Below are 24,003 nucleotides of genomic sequence, written 5' to 3'. Positions count from 1 at the left end.
ACTCTCGTTCGGGAACTATGTGTTTTGAAAATGTAACAATTTGCTCTTCCGTCCTCGTACATTGTGTATTTACAGAAAGTCTAGCCCGTTCGGATATTGGATGGGAATGAGTGGAAATTACAAGTACATAATATATAATATATAATACAAATACACTTTAGTTGGTAAGATTAGCAAGACGTAAGACGTACGATAGTTATGGGGGAATTGCTAGTTTTAATGCCTATAAGCTCAAATTTACAACTGATTATTCGCTGATCGAAAGTGATCTCAAGATCTCTAGCAATTTGCAGAGCATTAAGTGGATAGTGTTGGGTTGACTTGAAAGCAAATGGTTGGAGGAACCGAGTGTTAGTAACTGTCGAGGAACTTAGAGGTAAACAAAAACGCGTGTTTTAGGAATGGGTGTCATTTTTCTTAGTGTATGTGGCCTTGTTTTTACAGTTTTATCGTTACCTACACAGGTGGGCTCTGTTTTACCGCTCTACCGTTTGAACAACTTTGATCTATCAGTGATCCTATCATCGAAATCAATCGAACTCAAGACTGAGAGAAATCAACGGAAATTAAAGTAAAATCGTCTAAAAATTTATCAAAACTTTATAAAACTTGACTGCATTCAAGGTTCTTTACTTTACGTTTCATTGAAAAATAAAGTAATGTTTGTTATTGTTTGTGTTTTGTGTGTGTTTTGCATCTCCTCTATCATTTTCCTGTCGGTTTTTCTTTCTTCGCGAAATTAAAGTAATTCTTTTATTGTTTGTGTTGTTGCGCTATATAATAACTATTTCTCACATATTATCTACACATACCAACATGTATCGTATCGTTAATACTTATATACAATTCTCAAAAATCCGCAATGATCCTGCGATTCGGTCTCCTTAGCAAAGACTCCTTACTTTGAGTGCGAGACAACGGAGTGGGAGACCATCGAGTGGGAGAGCATTGAGTGGGACACGCCGGATATTTCCGCATAGGTATCCGTGGGTCCTTCGGCACTGCAAACCGAATCCTCGGGCGTCCTGGATGGTTCCGCCTCGGTGATCTCGATGTCCTGATGATGCTTGTTGCTGCGGTGTTTGGCACTTAGAGCCTAGAGAATTGGAGATATCTTAGTGGGGCACTTTGGCAACTGGGGATATGTAGTTTCTCATAGTTTCGTGTGCAATCTGTTTTCGATAAGACTTATGAAGTGCTATCTATGGGACGGACACATGCACACACGCAGACACACAAGCTGGTGGTTTCGGGTTTTATTGGGGGACTTGGGTCTAAGTTTATAGAGAAGTTAAGACAAACGTGCGAGAAGTTTTTTTGAATTAGTCTTTTTGTTTTGGATTTAGTTACATTCACAACACAGATATTTTAGCGGGTTAGGTTTTAGGTTTATGCTAGAAGCGACCGACAATTCTTACCTTATCCTTGCTGCCCTTTTTCTACATTGAACATTGGTGGTTATTGTTTTGTTTGGTTTGGTTGTGGTGGGAATCGAATGTATTGTACATAGTCATGACAAGAACAATGATATTTATAGATGTATTAATATAAGTGGCAAACAGTACTGAGAGTTCACATTGGAGGATCAATAGAAGTAAGATTCAAAGGCGGATAGAGAGACTGAGGAGAGAAAGATCTAGGGAGCTTGGGATAGGCAGCATAAGGTTTGGTTTCGGTTTGAAGAGTAACAGCAATATCGATCTGAGTCCTACAGCCCGGTCCCCCATTTTGGCCACGTCAATGTCATGTACAGTGAGCACTATGGCTGGTGGACTACGCTGGCGTTGTGGTGACCCCGACTCACCTGCAGGGAGAAGCGACGGTGACCCGCCTTGCGTCCACCACGTCGTTTGCTGATGTGCGGATTGTCCTGCCTCAGAGTCTTGTTCTTCATAATCTCCAGTTGGGTGTACAGTCTGGAATCGAAGGTACATATTTAAGGAATGAATACGCCTGCAGGACTGCAGAGATTTGGTTAGAAAATATAGGTTTCCTCGTACCTTTTGAGTTCGGCGCGTATGTCCTCGGGGCTCATTTCGGATATGGTCAGCTCCCCGATGTCCGGATCGCCCAGACAGAGTCCGGCATATCCTCCGCCCAGCCGCTGGCCGGCGTCGTGTGACGTACCCTTGAAAGCATCCACAGGTAAACGTATTGATAGATCATACGCTAGCGAACGAACCTGCAAGCTATGAAGATGCAACAAACACCGCAAACCACACTCAGGAAGTCAAACGGAAAATGGAGAACGGAACGGAAACGGAAATGGAATCGGAACTCAAAGGTAAGAGAGAGCAAAAACCAAATAGAATAGATCTGTGCTGGAGAGTATATGTGATATGTATGTATTTAGTATGTTTGTGGGTGGTCGGTGCTTATTGGTTGTGAATGTTTGTGACTCTTTGAGGGTGCTGGAAATGAATCAAAAGAAACAAATCAAATTAAAAAAGAAACTCAAACGGTAAACAAGATGAACGATAGCTATTAGAAGACTACTTAGATAGAGAACTTCAGTTTAAGATTGTTCAGTTGAGGCACAAAAAGACAGAGAAAGTTACAGTGAGGAAGAGTCTTGGATACACTAGTTTGGAATTTTTCTGGTATGCATATTGGAAATTTTGAAAGGAAACCGATTTTTGTCATTTTGTTTGTAATTATATGTTGTGTTATTTGGTAAGGTCATGCAAAAATCAACGTTAAACATGCAAATTAAATGGCGTGCTTATTGAGTTCAAGTTTAAGTGCAATACATTCAGGCCGAAACAATAAGAGCTAAAAACAGTCAAACATTCTCTGTTTAAACGAGACACACTTGCAGCAACTTCATAGCTTGACTAAAGTTTTAATTCAATGTTAGCTTAATACTAAAATTATGTTAATTTTCTCGGTAAAAACCAGAACAAGAACTCAAAATATAACCATAACCAAATGAAATATTCAATTGTTTCGGCAAAGGCAACCAAGCTTTCGAGTGGGTTTCCCCATTTTTATACTTTTTGTGTTGGCTAGTTATTAACAAAAATCGTTTCCTCAACCAATGTCAATACCAAATACGGATTTCGATGACTATAATGACGACCACGCCCGCGACAGACAGCACAAAATGAACTGGTGTGAATACTCTAAGCATAATTATTATATTAATTTGATGCCCGACTTGGACACAACAGTTCCTAATTACATCTTATATCTCAATGTGTGAAACACAAAAGCGTACTCGAACCAAGGAAACCAAAGCAAAGTAAGTAAATGAAATCGCTTCGAACTCAAATACGTTACCTGCTTGTGCTGATACCACAACTTTGGCACAAATATCAGACCCAAGGCGAAACTATTCGTCAGCTGGGAGCGGATGAATAGGGCCAGCAAGATGGCGCTGGGACTCATTTCCGGCAGGTAGACAAAGCGCAGAAAGTAGAAGCTCGACGAGACCAGGAACTCCAGCGTCAGGGCGGTCACCAGGAATTGTCGTTCCTTAAGCGGAACGAAAGGAAATGACCGGTTAATTCACTTGACTTTATTGGCATTTGCTGCCCTAATTTCCCGTGTACTTAGGTAATCATCTAAGGCAACCTCTTATGCTTGATTGATAAATAATGATCTATCTCTTAACAAAATTCATATTGCAACCGATTTGAATGTACATCTTACCCGGAACTGGGTGTTGGCATTCCGACTGGCGATGGACAGGTGCAGCCCAAAGCACAGGATGAGCATCTCGCTGGTCTGCGTGACCAGCTCCCATTTGAGCGGATGGCAGGTGTTTGTGTCCGCCTCCCTGAGGCTCTCCAGCTGCGCACTTTCGAGGAGGTCCAGCGACGAGGCCGTGAACGCGGCCATGTAGCAGATGACGGCGAAGACCATGGTGCCCAGATACTTGAGCAGATCCACGTCCCGCAGCACCCAGCGATGCGCCTTGCGGGTGCGGAAGTCCACCAGGTGGCGGTACAATTTCAGTATGATGGCTCCGTAGCAGGTGATGAAGCCCAGCTCCCGGAGCCAAGGCTCCAGAAGGCAGCGCTCGGTGGATGCGGGAAAGAAATGGACGGCAACCTAATGGGCAATATGTTAGTGACGACAGAAGTGGGGACTGTCACAAGAAGCACTCACAGATGCATAAAGTAAAACAATGCCCAGCAGTATCGTCTCCAGCACAGTCCACATGCCAGACGCAATGGCCTGAAAATGATGAAATGATTACTAAAAGTTCCCTAACCATATGACAGTATCTAAACTGTATATGTACCTTGCACTTTCTCTGCCGGAAGACAATCACGCCGAGGACGATGCAGCACAGGATGCAGGCGCCCAGGACGATGGCCACCAGGAGGCGCAGGCAGGCGTCCACGTTGAGCACCTCCTCCTCCTGGAAGGTCAAGCAGACGCCATTGCTATCGCAGTTGGTGCATCCGCCGGGACACGGAATGCACGAGTAGTTGTCGTAACCCTCGGACAGCTCCACCCGATCGCCACGGAATCCCTGCAGCGTGGAATTGGGCAGGTAGTAGGATTCCCGGCAGAGACAGGTGTATACGTCACGGGTGGCGGCGGGTTTGTTTTCGGTGAGCAGGCAGAAGGTCGTATTCCGATCGCAACTAAAGAGATATTGGTATTATATATTTTGCAGAACTAGCGTCACAAGTTAGCGGATAAAGTTTGGCAATAACTCACCCGTGGCGGCGACCGAAAACTTCCTCCAGGCCATCGTTGCACACATCCTCATCGGCGGCAATGAAGGCAGCCGCCACAACTCTGAAAGTATTTACCATAAATTATAAGTTGTGCCATCCAGCTGCACATTGATGCGACTCACTTGATCCTGTGCTCGCTGAAGGATATGCGAAATGGCCAAAGCCAGCGACGCGTCAACAGGTTGCAGTCGCGGAAGGGAGCCCCCCACTCCTGGGTGCCGTCCGTGCTGTTCCAGGCCGCACTGTAGTCGAGGAAAACAATACATTTATGGGCAACTTTCCAAGATTACACGGCTTATGGTCTATTCAAATTAAGCGAGGCACATATTTTAGGCAAGCTCCGGTGCTTATTGAATTAAGTTGGGATTATCTTTCAGAGTAATTAGTGATTGCATTAAAAAGCTATAAGCTTACGATAATTGACTTGAATTATTTAAAGCGTTGAAAATAAACCTACATATGCATATTGCTAGAAACGACAATTTGCGTTTAACAGGCATATGCAAAATAATGTAGCATACTTTTTGGGGCGCCGCTAGTTTTTCTAAAGAACTTACCCCAACTCCCGCCAGTAGGAACCCAAATATGCCTTATTGTGCACCTGATCAGGAGGTATCTGCAATAAGTTAAGCCGATTAGCTCGTGGCCCCATTATCCCTGATTAGCGGGTGCATACCGTAACGTTATCCCTGAATTTAACGACCACCGTGTGAATGCTGGGCGCGGCGATGGCGAAGGCCAGGAGATTGTCGTCCTCGTTGAGGGCGTAGCTGGCGATTCCATTGGCCCGGCGACTCACCTCCGCACGTGTCGGCTCATCGATGGTAATCGGTGTGTTGGCATTTGGGAATTTGCCCGATAAAAATTCAATAAACTGGCGTGCGGCATCCTCGGCGATGTCGGTGTAGTCGTAAAACTGCAAAATTTATAAAAACAGATTAATTGCGGAGTGTCATAAACATACAATTTAAATTTATATTAAATGCGGAGTGTCATAAACATACAATTTAAATTTATATTAAATGCGGAGTGTCATAAACATACAATTTAAATTTATATTAAATGCGGAGTGTCATAAGCATACAATTTAAATCATTTTAAATATCATTTAAATTGATTCTTAATCGAATTTGATTTAAATATCGTATCAACAAAAGAAGTGTCAAAAAGTTATAATTTCATTTAAAATAAAATTTCACTCTGCCAAACTAAATTTATTTCTACCACAATATATAGAAAACTTAAATGCCTAAATAAGCAATTTAAGTGGCAGTTCTGGCGGCGGAAAACGTGGGATTTCTTATTAAAGATGTTTTCAGAAATTCCGAAAAATTACGTATACGCATTGGCCGCCACGTGATTTAAGTGACCATGCGGCACTGCCACTTCCCCCGACTTGGGACCATTAATTATTCACCCGGCGCACAGGACACGTTTCACAGCAACACCTTGTGGCAAGAGTGCGAAAAGTTTTGTTCCGTTCCTACTGTGAAATAATAGGATTTAATGCCCTCACCGGGCTGTGGGTCTGCAGGAATGTTTTTAATCCAAGTTTGCTCAGCTCTTAACCGACCAAATGCTTGTACATAATTTACACGTTACAAGAAGCTCTCGAGATCTACGCACCAAAGTGAGGGAAACGGAGGGGGGCAACTTTGATGACATCATTATGGCTTTGGGAAACAAAAGTAACCGCACTAAGGGCCATGAAGGGGAAGCGGGGAAAAGGACACGTTGTCTGGGCGTGAGTCATGTAGTTGAGCTGGCACCTTTTGGCTTTTAAAACAAATATTTCCCATTAGCTGGGTTTTCGGTGATGAGCGACCACATTGCGTATACGCCACCGAAGCCCCAAATAAATTGCCAACAAGTAACATCGATACACAAATGTTTGTGGATGCTCTCCCATGTGAGTGTGTGTTTCCTTTTTCCCGCAAACGTGGGCCAAAATTTACACATCGAGGCAAAAGCAATCAGTATAAGGTACCAGGAGAAATGGCACGAGACTTACTTCCAGATAAAGCCATTATGTAGTGCTCCTAACACTAGTGTGCAGCCATAATCATAAACCTTTTGGATACTCTTTCATGCTAGAGAAATACAAGTAGTTTATAAAAGATGGAAAGTGATCCCATATATTAAAAAGTTTATAATACATGAAAGTTTGAAACTTATTAAGCAAACGTTTGTAGTTTTACAACATTATTTAGTTTTCACCCTACAAAAACATGGAACTTTAAATTATCCCACAAGAAATCTTGAAAATAACAGAATGTCTTTATTACCGACAAATCCCTTTGATATCCTTTTTCCAAATGCCCGCAATTACACACATACCCTCACACTCACGCCACTCGTTTTTCAGGGTATAAATGTATGGGGAAAACACTTGTAAAAAGCGGCAGCAGCCACAAAACACACACCGAGTGTGTGTGCAATAAAACATGCATACTTATGCAAACACGGCCGAAACAAATGCGCACGTGTGAGTGTGTGTGTGTGTATTTGAGCAACTATGCCAAGAGTCTGGGCCACACACACTCAGACACACATGAGCACTGAATCCTGGCTGCCAAATGAAATCAGTAAAGCGCGTTTTACTGGCTTTTTAATGTCCGTGCGCGCCTTTCCCCGCATTTCCATCTGCATTTTCCGGCATGGCATGTACATATGTACAGGATTCCTACTTATGACCATAAAAATATTTACATGGCGTAACTGTATGCTTCCTCATTGTCATTTGCATGTTTTTCCTTTTATTTTCTATGCTCTGCGCTTAATGAATAAAATATGTCAGACAGTGTTTTCCTTTTCCTTGCTTTTTGCTCTTGTATTTGTTTCTTTTTTCTTTTTTCTTTGCTTTGTCTTTCTCTTTGGCTCAACTGCTGTTGACACGCTGCAAATGCCGGTCGATTACTGACAGGCTTCACTGTACTCCTGCATTCATTACATTATTCAGGACGACAAGGCGAATGACATAAGCTGATTGCTACGGAAGCATGCTCTTCAATGTGTGTGTGGGGATGAGAGTGTGTTTGTGCGACTGTTTTATTTATCGGATTAACATAAATGCTCCTGTTGAGTGGCAATGGTTTTTAAATTTATGTCCCTATAAATAATGAACGCACAGTTCGCCAGCTTTAGTACTAACCTAATTAATCGGAGAATACGCAGTTAAATGCATCGATTAATTGCTGGTTATTTTAAATTTAAAATTAAATTCGCACACAAATGCACAATATGTTTTGCTTCTTATATACTTAATTTGCATAATAAACTTTAAAACAGCATGTAAATACTTAATTCATGTGACTTAAACAAAGCTGAATTACGGTAGGACTTTAAAAGTATTCTAGTTAAACGCCCCTTAAAGTAGGCAACATATTTCCGCAAATCAACAATATGCGTGTCCAGCATCACAAAGTGGAATGTATATAGAACAATTATTAATAACTTTGCAGCTTCAGCATTGTTAGCAAAACAACACGCACACGAAGCAAAAAATAAAAAAGGACGAAAGGAAGAGATGGGGCAGAGGGAACAGGGCAGAAAAGGCAGACACTTTCCAGCTGGAAGCGAAACAAAAGCAGCCGCAGGCAACATGAGCAGCCGCAGCGGCAACAGGAGCAACAATAATCCTTGACAGCCATTCGACAAGGCGCTCGCCGTTGACCGCAGGGCACAGGAGCGAGACAGGACGCTGGTTGCGCGGGGGACAGGCGGTGGCCAGGATAATGCCCAAGTTGGCAGCTGTCAGCCGGTGTTGCTCCTGCTGCTGCTGCCCTTGCTGCGCAGCACATTTATTTATTATTTTATCTGGCCACACTCGAGATTCAAATCGCTCCAAGGATGCTCCTTATTTTCATCCACCGCCCGCCCTCCGCTCACTCCGCGCCTTCTAATTACACAAAGGTCCTGTCCCGATTGCGTCAGAGGAAACTTGGCAGGGCAATCGATTCGATTCGTGCACGTCATGTATTGGACTCTGTTTACACCGCCGACTCATTGAATATTTATACTCGATTCGCTTGGCGCACTAAAAATAGCATCCCAAGGCACTGACTGCCAGACAGTGGGAGCAAATCCTCGCCTGACAAGTCCTCGGCTGCTTAAAGTCCTCGCCTGCAATTGTCATGCAAATTCAATTAAAATATTGTGATGCGCACACGGCGCGAAAATGTGCAAGTTATTTAATTCCAATTTGCGGCGTAATAGGGACCATCCAAAACGCTAGGAAACTTTTACACTGGAAAAGTCTGTATATATTTGATTTACTTAAATAATTTCCAACTTGTTTTTGAAGATTTACAAATTTATAGTACATCAAAATATGCCCTACTGTATGTCTGCTTTTTTCCAGTGCCCCCGGGCTGCGACGGTGTGTGGTGTGCTCACTTCATTAGCATCTCTTAATTAACTTGTTCAAGAGGCAGCTTCACAGAGTGGAGGAACTAGAGGCTGGCCTGGAGGCGCCACATGTGAACTGCCGCCAAGACAGGCCGCAACTCTTTCCAAAATCGCGCGGTTTTCTGTGCAGCACGCCGCCCTCGAGAGTGGAAAAACTTGACTCCCACATTCACTTGCGTCAGCCATGTCGTATGCGTAATATTTCCACGACAATCAACAAGGTGGGGCGGAGTATAACGAAATGGGGGAGGACACAGATTTGCGCAGAGATTTGTGTCAGCAGGAAAACAAAAAGACAAAAAAAAGGGAAAAAAAAGCAGAGGATACCGAAAAGTGAAGGAGCACATTATATGGGCTGCTATCTCAGCAATTTTATTGATTATTCGCCAGTGCCGCGTCGGCAATTTCGCAAATTGTCGTTAATTGTCTCTGCCTTGGATCGATGCGCTGTGCAGGCTGCACTCGTTCCCACAAATGTCCGTCAAAAGTTATGAAGGCAACCGGAAGGTGAATCCCGCTCCGCTTTCGCCAATCCTCCTGCAATCCTCCTGCAGTACTTTGAATTTGCATTTGCATTTGTGTGATTGCCTCAAAAGTTGGAGGCACTAAGTTGTGCGCTTGCTTATTGCATATTGCCACCGCTCCTCGGAATTGCTTCTGATCTAAGTAGTTCTCGTGACTAAGTGCACAGCTGGAACTTTCACCCATCCTCTTATGCAACAAATTATAAGGTGGCGCTCTGCAGTGGCAGTTGTGAAGTTAAACAAAGTTAAACGAACTGCAAGCACCATCGCGGGACTCGATTGAAGAACTTTTGTTTAATGCTGAGAAAATCTCAATTACTTTTGGATCGCTTTGGTAGTTATTAACTTGATATACACGTGTATGTAAACGATTACCTATTGAAAGTTACAAGTAAGTTATGTAGAGTGAATCAGCGCTTGTATCTTACTTATTGTATCTATTATTCTATCTTATTACTACTTACTTGTATCTTTCGCTATGATATTATCTTTTAAAACTAGGTACATACAATCTATCTTCATAAAATATGTATATCATGCCAGTGAGTAACTAACTAATGATTGAAATCTATTATGGACCACCTACCGGCTCGTCTGGCAGCGATTCGAGTACTTTTGGCTCGCACTTCTCCTCGGGCTTCTTCCCGCTGCCCGCCTCCTTCGCTGTTGCTGCCGTTGCAACATCCAGTGGAGTGGCTGCCGCCGTGGCAGCTGCCGCACTGCTGGGCGTTGTGGGCGTGGCGCTGCGCTTACGCAATCGAAAGCGCTCCGCCCGACTGAGAGCGGACACGCTGCTGGCGGTGGGTGTTAGCTCTTCAAAGTCAAGGCCATTGGCATCGTGGAGCAGGTGATACTGGTGCTGGCTGTGGTACTCGTGCCCCAGGGAGATGCTGCTGCTGCTACTGCCGCTTTGTGGCAGGTGCGCCCTTTTGTAGTAGGCCAAAAGAGCATCGCGCCTGCTCTCGCGGGAAAAGGGGGCGGGGCTGGGGGAGGCGGTGGCTGCGGCAAGGCCGACTATCAAAAGCACCAGCACCGCGTAGAGGGTGTTTAATTGTGTGCTGCTGCTCGGCTCCCTGGTGTTTTTACTGCGTTTAGTGCTTGTGTTGCTGATGACGTTGCACCTACTGAAATTTGATGATGTTGCAGCTGCAGCTGCTGCTGCTGTTGCTGTTGCACTATTTGTTCGTTGGTTTTGTTGCTTTTGTGGGTTTGTCAGGTGGTCTCGATCTCTGTGGCTGCTGCAAATGCTCTGCTGAGTGCTCTGTACTTGAGTGTTTGTTTGATTTTGGTGGCATTTCTTTTGATAGTTTCGGTAGTTGCTGCTGCATTGGCTGCTTTGCTGCATTGAACTCTGAGCGGTTTCAGTTTTTGACTTTGTTGCTATGCACAGTTCCATATCACTGATGTTGTTGCTCTTTTGCTTTTTCCTGTGCTTGTGGCGCCTCTAGTTGCTGTTGCTGCTGCTGTGGCTGGTGTGGTCGTAGAAAAAGTTCCTCGTGGGAGTGGCAGCTTCGACAGGTGTAAACCGAAATTGTGGCACAGTGGCGCGCTCATCTGCAAAAATTTGAAAAGTTTTGGCTTTTGTTTAGTTGCGGCTTAGTCGGAGTATAAATTCAAAGTTGTTGCCACATATGGCTTTGTGTTCAAATGTGGCATGCAAATGCAGCAAAAATAAACTCTAAACATATACAACACTGAGCAATATAGTACTATTAAGAAGTAGTTTCCATTTAACTCTAATTGAAGTCAATTACAAAATCATATCGTATTGTTAAAAAAATATTTAAATTTCACAATTAGCAGCAATTAAAAAGTAAACACAATTAAATTGGCTGTAAGCAATTGCCCAGACCGTTTCGATTGCTCTCTAAATGTTTGTGGTTGAATATATTTTCAATCACGTTCAATTAATTTCGACTGCATTCGGTAGGCAAATGGTGGCTGATCAATTAAAAAGCCCACAGAAGAACTGGTCACCAGAAAACGAAATCAGAATCCGCGCATAAAATTCAAAATCCACAACACCCACGTCAATGAAAATTTTTATAGCTGCGCCAATTGCAATTTAATTGAGAATCCAGCACAAATAATTGCTGATGACGTCCGCTAAATGTGCAAAGCCAAAGTGCATTAAAATAGAGCGGAATGTGATCGACTTCGAAGTGCTCTGCACTAAATATAAGATACATTTTATATAAAATTTTGAAATTTTATTAAAGGTGTCCTGTGACTTCAAACTGCACTTACAGATAAACAGCATGGCATATTAAACTTAACAATAAAAAAAAAAAGTTTGTTCAAATTGTATTTATGCATAATTCTAAAAAACGACTTTAGTTTGTGGGTGTATCTTTCGTCGCCGGATGAAGCTGCAATTAAATCGCGTCAAATTGCTCGCTTCAGACGAACTTGTGCGCAATTTGGAGCCACATTCCGGCACTCCCAATAAAAATCCCCCAGCTGTGGAGCTATGAAACCCTGAAAGCAGTGCAAAAAAGAATTCGCTTGGCCAGTTACGAGCTCCCAAGGGAGTGGGCGTGGCACTTGCTGCACTCAAGTGTCGCCCAGCGGTATGCCATAATTTTTCCACTTTTTTTGCTGCATTCTCATTGTGCTGCACTTGGCAATTTGCAATTCTGATTTATGAATTTGCACAGGGAGTGCTGAAAAGAAGAGTAAATGGTAGGGGATGTATGGTGCGGCATTAGCCCGTCAATGCGATGACAGGCCGCAAATTGGCCGAACGATTTGGACGGCTTCTACACAGCAGCAGCAGCAGCAGAAGCAGCAGCAGCAGCACAAGCCATGTGCTGGAAGGCAAACAGGTGTAAAAACAATTTCCGCTAATTGAAATTAATTTTCATGGCTGCAACTGCACGGTGGGGTATGTGGGGTCACTTTTTTGGAGGGTCTGAGCCCAGGGATTTGGAGGGGGCCGCGGCGAAGGTGAAAGTCGGGAATAGTTGGCACATGCGCCATAAACAAGTTGTGATTACGTGATTTGGCCAGATGCCAGCAGCCAAAGTGAAAAAACAGTCTCCCATGTCCATTTAAGGTGGTATCCCCAAATTTGCGTTACCTGAAGGCAACGAGTTCTTCTGTATCTTCTGCTCTCTGAAGTTCACTTAGTCACTTGAACTTTATGGTTACATACAAAATAAATATATCTCTAGTACAAGGCATTTTAAAGCTGTAAACTTTGGTTGGACAAGCAGATTTTCAGCCTTAAGCCTTTGGCAAATATCAAGTAGAGCGTACATTTTTTCTGCCGCCGTATTTCTTGCAGTGTGCGTGGGCACTACACTCGTGTGTTGCCAAGTTTCTTTTCCCACTTTGGCCTGTTTTTGCTGCCTGTTTTCTGCCTGGCTGGTTTCACCTGGCCTCACCTTGACACTCGCTCAACTGCAGCTAATGCGGTAAGGATGCGAGAATGTATCTCTGTCTCCGAAAGCCATCCCACTGGGTCTATCTGTGTCTGTATCTGTATCTGTACCTGAAGCTGTATCTGTATCTGTAACTGTATCCTGTAATAGTATGTCTCTGTGGGCCATTCGGTTTTTCAATTAACCGGATTTCGGGTGTAGCTGCTGCCGTGTCGTGTTGAGGTTCCACTGCCTGTCACCTGGTGTGTTGCATGTTTGCATTTACAACCCAATTGGCTGCCTTGTTTGCCAACTGTCTTGGCTTTGCTTTTGGGCATGCTGCAAACTGCAACTCGAATCAAAAATGACGAAACACAAATCACTAACAAGCCACCGCCGCACTGCAATCCCCAATCGGATTTGTTGAGGTTGTTGTCTCTGTTTGATAACTTCGGCATGCAAATTTGATGGGCAAACAACAACAGATGGATATTTTGCCTTTCCCCCATCTGTTGAATATTCATATTTTCTGGCAATTATTTTATTCCTGTTTGCAGAGCAATCAAAACCATATTTTGTGTCCAAACTGCCTTTGTAATTTGTGGCAAAACATGAAATAGCTGCAAAAGATGCGAGTCCTCAGAGGATTTTGCAATTTATTATCAACTGCATATACACTTCGCACTAGTTGGCTTAAATATTAAAGTTAATTGAGTTTGCAGAGATTTTGCATAGAAGCATGGAAATGCTGGTGTGCAAATTGAAATTTAAAAAGTTATAAATTAAAAGTTATTTTCCATAGAGTTGAGAGAAAATGGAATTAGTTTTTAGGTAAATATATATGACCAAGCAAACACACTAAATAAGTTGAACGCATGAAGAAGCAGCAATTCAATCATTTTGCTAGATTATGTTGTAGAACAAGAATAACAATAAGATAACCATGTCTGTCAGTTTGGGCGAAGCGGCAGCCCGAATTCTTGAGGCGTGTCCCAGGACATAATGTCCTTTGGGCCATGGCAACATAATGAGCTAAAAATAGCTAAAGATGCCCAGACGGGGAGCGAGCGAGACAAAGAGTCGAGTGCAAGGGAGACAAGAGACAAGGGCGCTTTTCATTAGACAAATGTTATTTCGCACACACGCACAGAATGAGAGACAAGGCTGGGGCGTGTGAAACAATCAAACAATGCAACAAAGCCGCACACACACAGGCGCACACCAGCACACACCAGCACACTCCAGCACACACACACGCAAACTAGCAAGCAAAATGGTTAACAATTAAACAATGAGAGAGCAACAAGCAAAGCAATTGCAGAAGCAGAGAGCCACGGCATAATAATAAGGAGTGCCGCTGACAGGCTCGAGGACAAATTGTTCGCCGGTCTTCAACCCCCAGCCCCCAGCCCCCGCTCCACCGCATTCCATTGTGAACGTCCCGCTTTGCTGAAGTCGCCGAAAGCCGCCCAAAAAACAGCACACACCTAACCCAGAAAACCCCCAAAACCCCCAAAACCCCCAAGAAACCCCGAAAAGCCAGCAAATCAGGCAACAACGCTTGAAATCGCTTCCCTTGTGCCTTTGTCGAAACATTTTCGGCTAAAAGCTTCGAGTGCCGGTCCCAAAACACTTTTCCAATTAGGCTTTTCTAGATAAATTCAGCCATTTATATAGATACAATATGTAGATACAGTGGAGGCTTGTAACCTAAGATCATTCCAAATTTAGAATCCCATTTTGAAAGTAGCTGCATGCAGCGTGGCTTGAATACATTTCTAGATTTTTTATTTCCCGTAAGCTTGAAGGCATGCAAATTCACATTACCCAGTGCAGACTGTATAATGGGGTGGAGGAGTATAAAAATTACAAAAGAGGAGACAGCACTGTAATGGCTGCGCTATTTTTTGGCAAATTGGGGGCGGAGTGAGCGGCCGAGGGGCGCCAGCAAAGTCCTTACAAGGACGCGGCCATTGTTGTACAACAATCGTTTTAATCACTTTTCAGGGTCTGGCGCCACACTTTGTTGTTCCTCGCCTCCCCCGCCGCTTGGCCCCCCACTTGTTCTCCATTTTTTCCGTTCTTTTTGGGAGCCCACTTTTGCATGCTGAATTTACTCAAGTGCTGCTACGTAGTGTTTATATCATTAAAAGCACGACCTCAGCATCTCGTTTTTGAATAGACGTTAGATGCTTATCCAGCCATTTTATTGCTCGCTTTGTGGCTAACTTGTTAACTAACTTCGCATTGAGGAACTAGAAGCAATAGCAATACATATTTAATCAAAAGTAAGATCCATCTGCCCAGTAATAAATGGACCACAAATCTAATATAAATATAAATAACCATATGCGGGATATTCATCCTTCAAATTACGATTATTCATCACTCATCCACTGGATTCTGGCTCTGCGTGGGCAGAACAGGATAGCACGGGATGTAGGATGTATTTATAAGCTATCTTTGTATCTATACATGCCTCCAAAGGCAAGCGGCTCTCTGGCCGTAATCTACTTGGCCTACTTGGACTAAGTGCGCTTTTAGATAAAGTCGCTGCCGAGTCGGCTTGGCACGCACAAGCGGAAAAGGAAAGGGCGGCGGGCGGTGGGCGGTGGGTGGTGAGAGGGGCTAAGGCTCACTTCAAAATGTCGAAGGACCAACCATATGATTGCGGCTGTGTGTGTGCCTGTGTGTGTGTGTGTGTGTGTGTGTGAGTGGGTGCGCCTAATGTTATGCTACGGCATAATTTGTTGCTTGAAGTGAAAAATTGTCAAGCACACTCAACGTTTATGTACAGCAACAAAATTGAACTTTTCGAGGTCATAGCTTTTTATTAGCTTTGTTGTTGGCCCTAGCATGAAGGTTGCGCTGAGGGGGAGGGGCCTTCAAACAGTGAAGCCTCCGAAAAATTAATTTGCCTGCTCATGGGCTAATTTTATTACGAAAGCATGGATTCCTGCTATTTGAGAAATTTCCTGAAATCAAAGCACTCTCATTATTCATTTGGCATAGCCAGTCTGCACTGTACAGGACACACATATAGTTGGCGCACATTTGTCCCTGTTTATTTCGCTCGGAGAAGCGTGAAAAAGTGTCGCTCCGATTGCCGTTTCGATTGCTATTTACAAACAGCGCCTTTGCCATTTTCGCTTCTCACACAAAAGTTCAAATTTCACTTGATTTTATTTCGATTCATTCTACTTGTTCTGCCTGTTCGCTGCTCCAGTTGCCCCAATCCACCGCATCCTGTTCCATTTTCCCGGGCGTATCGGAGCTCTGTACAACATGCATCCAATATGTGTATCCAAAGTGCAGTCAAGTGGCAACAGAACATGGAAAAGGAGAGGTGGTGGGGGGAACGGGCTGCCGGAAAAGCACGGGCAAATTTTCATTCTCAGCTGATGTCATTTGAGGCTCAGCCGTAGCCATGACAATGTCAAGTGGGTGGATGGGATGTGGATGGGCCGACTTAAAGGCCACATTTAATTGCATAAGAAATTGCAGTTCATAAATATCTTAGTGGCTATCATCCTCCCAGCAGATGGGCGGTCTGCCCAAAGGACTCCCCACCAACGAACAACGAACATTATCATGCAGGACAATGGGGGCCAGATGATCTGATATCGATGACAATGCACCCAGATTACCGAGGTGAATGGGTAAACAAGTTTTCTATACTTTGAGTGTTAGCCAAGCATTTACGTTTGTTTGAGGAGCTTAAAGTTAAATGCCTGTGGTTCTGGTAATAGTTTGATAAACAATTTGGCAGACAAGAATGATTTATAATCGGATTTATTAGCAAAATTCTATTCAGTGGTATTGAATTCTAAATGCTCGCTATGAACTCAATTATTTCATTTGCCAATTTTCTAAAATTATTATTGATAGAACGAGGTAAGAGGAGTATAATTTCCCAGATAATGTATGAGTATGATATCTTTATATATTTAATATTTTTTCTTTTATTATATTATATATTACTATTTATTTATTTTGCTTTATTTCGCTTTTCTCTATATGTAAGGCTTATATAGGGCAAGCCACTTCTGACTCTAATTGCACTTTCTTCTGCAACCTATCTCAACATTTTCCGTCTTCCCAAATCCCTAACATTCATTGCTAACTACCAAATCCAAATTAATTCTCTGGCTAATTACATTTGTTCCTCTAGCCAGACGTCCAAAGATTCCTTCGAGTTCTGCCAAACTTTTCACCGCCTAATCTCCTTTCCCCCGGCTTTCTTTTATAGATATCCACTTCCATTCCATGCAACAGGCACTCCAGGCCACACTGTATCCTAGCCGCCTTGTGCTCCCCAAAAATCCGGAATGTATCGGGGTGGCCAAGACAATAAAGCCAACTGCTGTCCGCGGGTCCAAACAAAGCAACAGCGACATGGCACCACATAAAAAGCGCCATAAAAAAGCAGACTAAGGCGGAGACTAGCGCGCATAAAACCGAACAATTGCCAAAAATCAAATGTGACAACTTTTACCAAAATTAAAATCAGCAAAAGTGAGGCCAAAACAGTCAGTGGCCAAAAAAGGGAGAGGCAAAAAACGTGGAGCACACAGAGGAGACAAGGAAGGGGAAGGAGAAGGAGAGGACACGGACTGTGGGCAGTAAAGTGGGTGGAGTCATGGGCTCCGGTCCGAATCATTGATGCCAAACGGAAATGTGCGCACTTTCAAGAAGTGCACTAAAAATGGCGACGAGCACTTCCGCTGATGGTTCGTCGAGTCCTAGATGAGCACTGTTCTGGTCTCTGGCACACTGACTTCGACTTTCAGTTGTACTTGGATGGCGGAAAAGTGCTGGCCAACTTCTTGGCGTCAATAAAAAGTGTCTGTAAACAAGACATCTAATATCGATGCCTGGCAAGGTGTCTCAGATAAGCATTATCTTAGTCAAACTTCTTTGGAACCCTCACGTGTGTTTAAGAAATCTCAATATATTCTGAGCCAGTGTCATACCATTGACTGTGAAAATGGGTTAAGTTTTTCTAGATTTTAAAACATTTTTGAAGGTTTTTTACTTGAATAGTTTTTAAAATCTTAACTCAACTAAAAACTGATTTTAATCACATTTTTGTATCTGAACCACTGTGGAATAGAAACTGAGTGGCCGCCATCCGCATTTCAGCCACAAACCAAAGAAAAAGAAAAAGTAAAAGCGGTGGAAAAACAGAATGGGGAAAACAAATGTTCGCATGAAAGTTGAATGATGGCTGCAAGCCGAACCAAACTGAAAATCAGGAATCGCAATTGCAGGCCACGTCCGAATTTCGGTCCGTGTTTTCACTTTGGATTCAGGACATTTGGAGAAACACGACGTTGGCCTGTGTGGCTGGGCATGTAAACAAGCGACAGTTAGCAAGTAACTCGAAACTGCATTTAAACGCTGGACATTGGACAACAAGTTGGACTGGGCATCATCGGCACATTAGTGCTGGTGCGCACAACGTGGCGTATGATTAATATGACTGCCGGGAGGTAATGAACGCCGCTTGGGCATCATCATCAGGGCAATGGACATCCACATCCGTCCTATCCGGACACATGGGCGGTGGCTAATTGCATAAGAGCGGACTAGCGGAACAGCGGAACAGCAGAGCTCCGGAATACCAAGGGAGCCGGGTTCACTTGAGCAGAAACGAAGCGTTTGGCCTGGAAACAGGCAATAAAATTTGGTCAAAACGCCGAGCAGGGCGTACAGATAAGCGTCAAACAGTTTCACACATTTTCATAGCCACTGCCAAGAAAGGCACCCTTCGCCTCGGCAAACGCGCTCAAGCGTGAATATTAAACGTTTTGCTTAGAAATGCGAGGGAAGTGGGAACTGGGAAGTGGAACTGCGATATTGCCCAATTTCATCCCCCGAAACTTTGGTTTTTTTTTGTCCAGGCGACATGGTCTGGTCCCAGTGTTTGGGCAAACTTTTCGCCGGGACAAAGTTCTGGGCAAAGGCGAAAGTTTGATGCCAGGCTCCATGAATTTGGATTTGGATATGGAAATGGGAAGTGGAGGGGTAATGGAAATGGAAATGGAGAGCAAGATATGTAAATACCCCATGCATGCCAGCCGGAAGTTGCAGATATCATCGGTTTGGTTAAGCAACCAGCTGGAAGATCACGGCCTCGCAATTAGAGCCATTCACTGCGAAATCAATTTCAGATTAAGATTAAACTGAACTTCGGGATAGGAGAGTATATTTGAAACCCTTGAAAACAGTACACTAAATAAATATATAAGCAAATACTTGCAGTGTCGGTGAAAGGTCCAAATAAATCTGGTAACTTATAGCATTTTGTAATCAAATTGGCATATGTAATCATGTATCAGTGCCAGAATATATTTTAAGACCTAATTCATTGAAGATAACCCTATTTCTTTGCTTAATAATACCATTTTTTATTCAATTCACTATAACACAAATCACTGCAAGTGAAATGAAGGCATTCAAACGCTTTTTGCTTTTACCAGACAAGTCGTGTATTTTCTGGGAACTTCTTCTAAAAATACAGCGCCAAGGACAACTTTGCAGGGTGGTTCATTCCTGTATATAATGTGTGCAGGGATATGAGAGAATTGTGTATATATGTATATACATATATACTTATATATTTGACTGCCCAAAATTGCTTGGCTTTGATATGAAAAGGTGAGATTGGCAGTTCGCTGGCCTGGCAATCCGGTTTTGATCTTTGCAGCGTAATAATGGCCCGTTTGCCAGCCGTCTCGCTTCTGTGCTAATCACGAAACGTGTCCTTGAAAGGGACCTCTTCCCGTCTCACCAGAAAGCAACCATATTCAATCCTGCGCCGCCGGCGGTAGGCACTTTAACTCGCAAATTGAGCCGCCAATGGAATGCAGTCCGTTCTATGCATTAGCATGCAAAGCACGCGGCACGTCATTAGTGGAGGCTTCTGACGAAAGGAGGTGGCTCTGTGGACAGGACATTCGCCAGGATGTGGCTGCTGGGGTTGGGGTGTGGTTGGGTGTCGGTGAGTCAACATAATGAATTATGCCACGCCTAACGAGTACACAGCAGCCAGCGTGGCTCGGCAGAGAAGTTCAATAAAAATTCAATAAATTCCACACAATACCACAGCCACAGCTGCGGTTAACTTACTAGCTGTTGTGAAGTGAATATGTAAGTTTTAATTAAAATACCTGCCTAACAAAACTAAATGAATAAAGCTTTGTATTATTATTACTTTGAAAATTGAAACTTTGAAGCTTTAAGGTACAATATCTTTGTTGTTACCCATATTTATCGAATTTCTCTCTATTTCTTGAGAACATCTACTATTGCTACCGCAATTGTGTCGCCTTTTTAAGGGCAAAATTATTAAAACTAATATCGTATCTTATTTTGAGTGGGTGAGTTGAGGAATTGCGCGGAAAACTCAGTGGAAAGCAGCCTGGCATTTTCCTTTTTCACATACACGTATGCTGACATAGCCACCTTAAGTCCGAGTAGGACGAAAATACACATAACTTGCTTTTCAATTTTCTTTGTAATGTGGGGGGCGCCGTTGGACCGGGAGTGGGCGTGGCGTAGTGGTTTCCATGTGAAGATGTATGCGTGAGCGGCGCCTATAAATAGACAGTGGGAATGGCGGCTGCCAAAAGCGACAACCGGAAGTCGCAGGAGCCGATGATATATGGTCTGGAGCCATGGGAGTGGGCTGCCCAAGGAGCCAGCTACTGGAAATTGAAAACAAACAAAATAAAATAAATGGACAACCTTGTGGGTGGCCATTGAAATATTACTCGCATTAAAATATGTTGTATCTGTCTCATATATTTAAGTTATGCCAGGCGAGTGAATAAGCGACATACGGAAGAACCCTTGGAAAATAAGTATAATATTTGTACCCGTTACTCGTAGAGAAAAAGGGTATACTGGGTAGAACAATTTTCGCCACGCCCACTCCAATGCCCACAAACAACTCAAAACTGTCACGCCCACACTTTTCAAAAATGTTTTATTTTTTCTTCATGTTATTATTTTTTCCCACCGATATTTCAGAATATTTTGAATAAATTTCTCGTTTGCACTAGCTGAGTAACGGGTATCTGATAGTCGGGGAACTCGACTATAGCATTCTATAATGTTCTTATAATAATAATGTAACCATTTTACCAGATCTTATAATTCAAGCAGAAGCTTTGATGCATATTAAAAGAGACCCGAACTATTAAGATTATATCTTCATCCAGATGCCTTAAAAGTTCCAGCTTTTCCCTTTCGCTTTGACCGCTCAATATAAAATTTCATAAAAATTGTGCGTGCCTATTTCCGTACCCACCATCTGCCGGTCGTAATTAATTTACGACAAAAATAGGGTTAATATCGCCCAAGACGATGGGATGTATAGAGAAGCGATGGCCCGAGATGGCCCCACCTTCCGGCTCCATATCGAAGATACCCCGCTCCTGTCAACAGAGTCATCAACTGTCTGTCGCTCAAATTGCTGTCACTGCGAAGGAGATGGACGCGGATGGGGATGCAAAGGATGTGAAGGATGCGCAGGATGCGGAGCATGCGGATTCAGATGCGGATGCCACGGCGGAGCGGCAGATGCGGTCGCGAACCTTTTTCCTTCCAATCCGAGAAGCCTCCAGGCAAATGATGCCTATTTGATCGGGGCCAAAGGATAAACAAAACGAGCGAACAACGCATCTCAACAAAGAAAAGGAGGAAATAAAACGTTTCAAATGCAAGATACCCAGTATTTACTTCCTTTTAATTTGTATATAAAGGAATTTAAGAATGGTGATATGATCACACATCGTTCAACTTCACTACATTAGTTGTTTTACAATATCCTATAACATTTATTATCGCTATTGTCTCTATAGAGAAGATACCTCTTAAGGCTTATGCCAAAATTGTACTGCCATGAGTCCAGTATGCCCACAAAATTCAACTAGTACTAAATAGATATAAAAAAGGGGCTCGAAATAAAATGGGAAAGCGCTGTGGAAACGAAAGCTCGAAGGCAAAGGAAAATGGGTGTCCCCCACTTCGAGGAGTGCAAAGTCAGTAAGACGGCGACGACATACTAACCTAAAGTTATGGGTCCTGGGTCAGCAGATGGCAGTTACGCCTTCTCCATGGCTAACCAATTCACTTTCGTCGCTGGCTGGTGTATTTATTTTGTGCCGCTTTCTATGTAGATTTTTATGGACGCGCGCGGCAAATGAAATTAATTCCAGAAATTGTTGTTGATTTTGTATCTCGCTTTTTTTTCGTTGGTTGCAGTTTGGCTTTATGCGGGTTTTATGCACGCGCTTTTTGATATTTTCATTTGTTGATTTTCAGTATTGATTTAGTTTCAATTCAATTTTGCTTCTGGGTTTCATCTGTTGGCGAGTAGTTGGCAAGTTGAATCCGGAAAACTTTGTTTTATAGATTTCAAAGTAAGACAATTAAGTTAGTTAAACTAGTTACACTTCCCTATTGCCACACACACAATATTTATGTTTAAAAATACCCATAAATAACGTGATTTGCACTGAAAACATCCTAAAGCTGCCATAAATAATAAATTAAGCTGCACGTTTAAGCGCTGAAATCATGAAATCAATATCTAGTTATTTTTACTGCCTTGCCGCCGCTGAAAGTATGCAATCAAAAGTTTAAGGAGTGCAATTTATCTGAGAGTTTTGCGAAAACTTTTTGCAACAACATTTTGAATTGGCAGAAGAAAAATAAAAGAGTTGATCAAGATTGTATGGAACTAGAAGAAAAATAAGCAAATACTTATTGTACTTAAGTTTTAACTTTTGTATAATAAGCATACAATTCTTTTATATGATGAAATTCCTAAGACTTTAATTACAATAATTCCTACGAACTTTCTGTTCTGCCCAAAAATATATCTGATGAATTTAAGTAATTTTTATAACATTTTGTGGTGCAATAAAGCCATGAGATATTTTAAAAATATTTTCACAAGTTTCGCAATCAACTTTTTATGTTGCCAATTATCAAATTTGGCCACATTTGCTGTGCTGCAAGGAAAGTTGATTAAAGCCAAGGAGTTTGGAGGCCGAAAGAAGAGTCATAAAAAGTCCAAGGCGCTAAAACTTTTTCCGACTTAAATAGAATCCTTCTCTTCTCTCGCATGCACCTACTCCTGCTACTCTTTTTTCGTCCTTCTTTCTGCTACACGCGCTGCTTTCAAAATAACTCTGGGATACACAAAAAGACATCCTGTGGCCTCCAATGTGTGTATGTGTATGGGTGTTTGTGTGTTTGTGTTAGGAAAGGTGAAACTTTGGAACTCCTTGTTGTTGCTGCTGCTCCTGGTGCCGCCGATTGTTAATTCAGGACTACGAATTTGGCTCGAAAGACAAACGGCAAATTAACGAGGATTCGAAAGCGAAAGAAATACGAAACGGAAATGCCCGAGAAATGCGTATAAAAATATACATTTTGCTCATAAATTAAACGATTTGCACACTGAAAGCGGGTAGACCAACACGCGCGCAAAACTAACGGAGCGGCGTCTCACACACACACCAACACACACACGGACACACACACATGCACTCTGGCATATATCCTGGCAGGATTTCGTTCAAGCCCCGTGTTTGTGTGTGTATTAATGCCGCCGCAGAGCTAAGCGCGCAAAAACCGACAGATACACGAGCATTTAACACCCAAAAAAATGCGTGGCGCATGTTGAAAAGCTGCTCCTTTTCGAGCAAGTTAAATAGGGGAAAAGAAGTGCCGCGTTAGACCCGTGAATTTCCATTTTATGCTTGGCATTTTTTCCACCACCACACGTTTTTCCACATTTTTCACATACTCATCGGTTTTAGCAATTATTTTGTAATTCTTTTCGGTCAGGCACTGGTTCAACTTTGGATTTCCGGTGGCAGCGCCCACAATCGAAGCGTGTGCGTTCGCGTTTGTGTCCTGTACTCAATTGTGTTCTCCGAATGTTCTGCCAGCACCTTCACATCGTAATCCTTGCCTTTGTGTCGCCGATGCGAGTGCGCGCGT

General features: G+C 43.0%; 1 protein-coding gene across 4 annotated transcripts; it reads right to left on the bottom strand.

Annotated features, from left to right (window-relative positions):
* Positions 1–308: 308 nt before the first annotated feature.
* On the bottom strand, positions 309–24,003 carry LOC6543495 (probable G-protein coupled receptor 158). 4 transcript variants are annotated; one of them, XM_001968685.3, is made up of 15 exons: positions 23,807–24,003; positions 22,060–22,391; positions 10,209–11,176; positions 5,368–5,607; positions 5,249–5,307; positions 4,814–4,933; positions 4,672–4,752; positions 4,247–4,595; positions 4,111–4,179; positions 3,652–4,053; positions 3,280–3,474; positions 2,001–2,182; positions 1,805–1,916; positions 1,419–1,439; positions 820–1,096 (listed from the first exon to the last, which is right to left on the bottom strand). In XM_001968685.3, the coding sequence occupies exons 3-15, from the start codon at positions 11,016–11,018 to the stop codon at positions 899–901; spliced, it is 2,838 nt and encodes a 945-aa protein (XP_001968721.2). In that variant the 5' UTR covers positions 11,019–11,176; positions 22,060–22,391; positions 23,807–24,003; the 3' UTR covers positions 820–898. The 4 variants fall into 4 exon arrangements, with proteins under 4 accessions (XP_015015320.1, XP_001968721.2, XP_026835425.1 ...); XM_026979624.1 differs by having other exon boundaries at positions 2,001–2,128; XM_015159834.2 differs by lacking the exon at positions 1,419–1,439 and having other exon boundaries at positions 309–1,096; positions 2,001–2,128.

Source organism: Drosophila erecta, unplaced genomic scaffold (assembly GCF_003286155.1).
Source record: "Drosophila erecta strain 14021-0224.00,06,07 unplaced genomic scaffold, DereRS2 tig00000055-arrow-pilon, whole genome shotgun sequence".
NCBI lineage: Eukaryota > Metazoa > Arthropoda > Insecta > Diptera > Drosophilidae > Drosophila > Drosophila erecta.
Note: the sequence above shows the minus strand (reverse complement) of the source record. Positions and strands in the feature narration are given on the sequence as shown.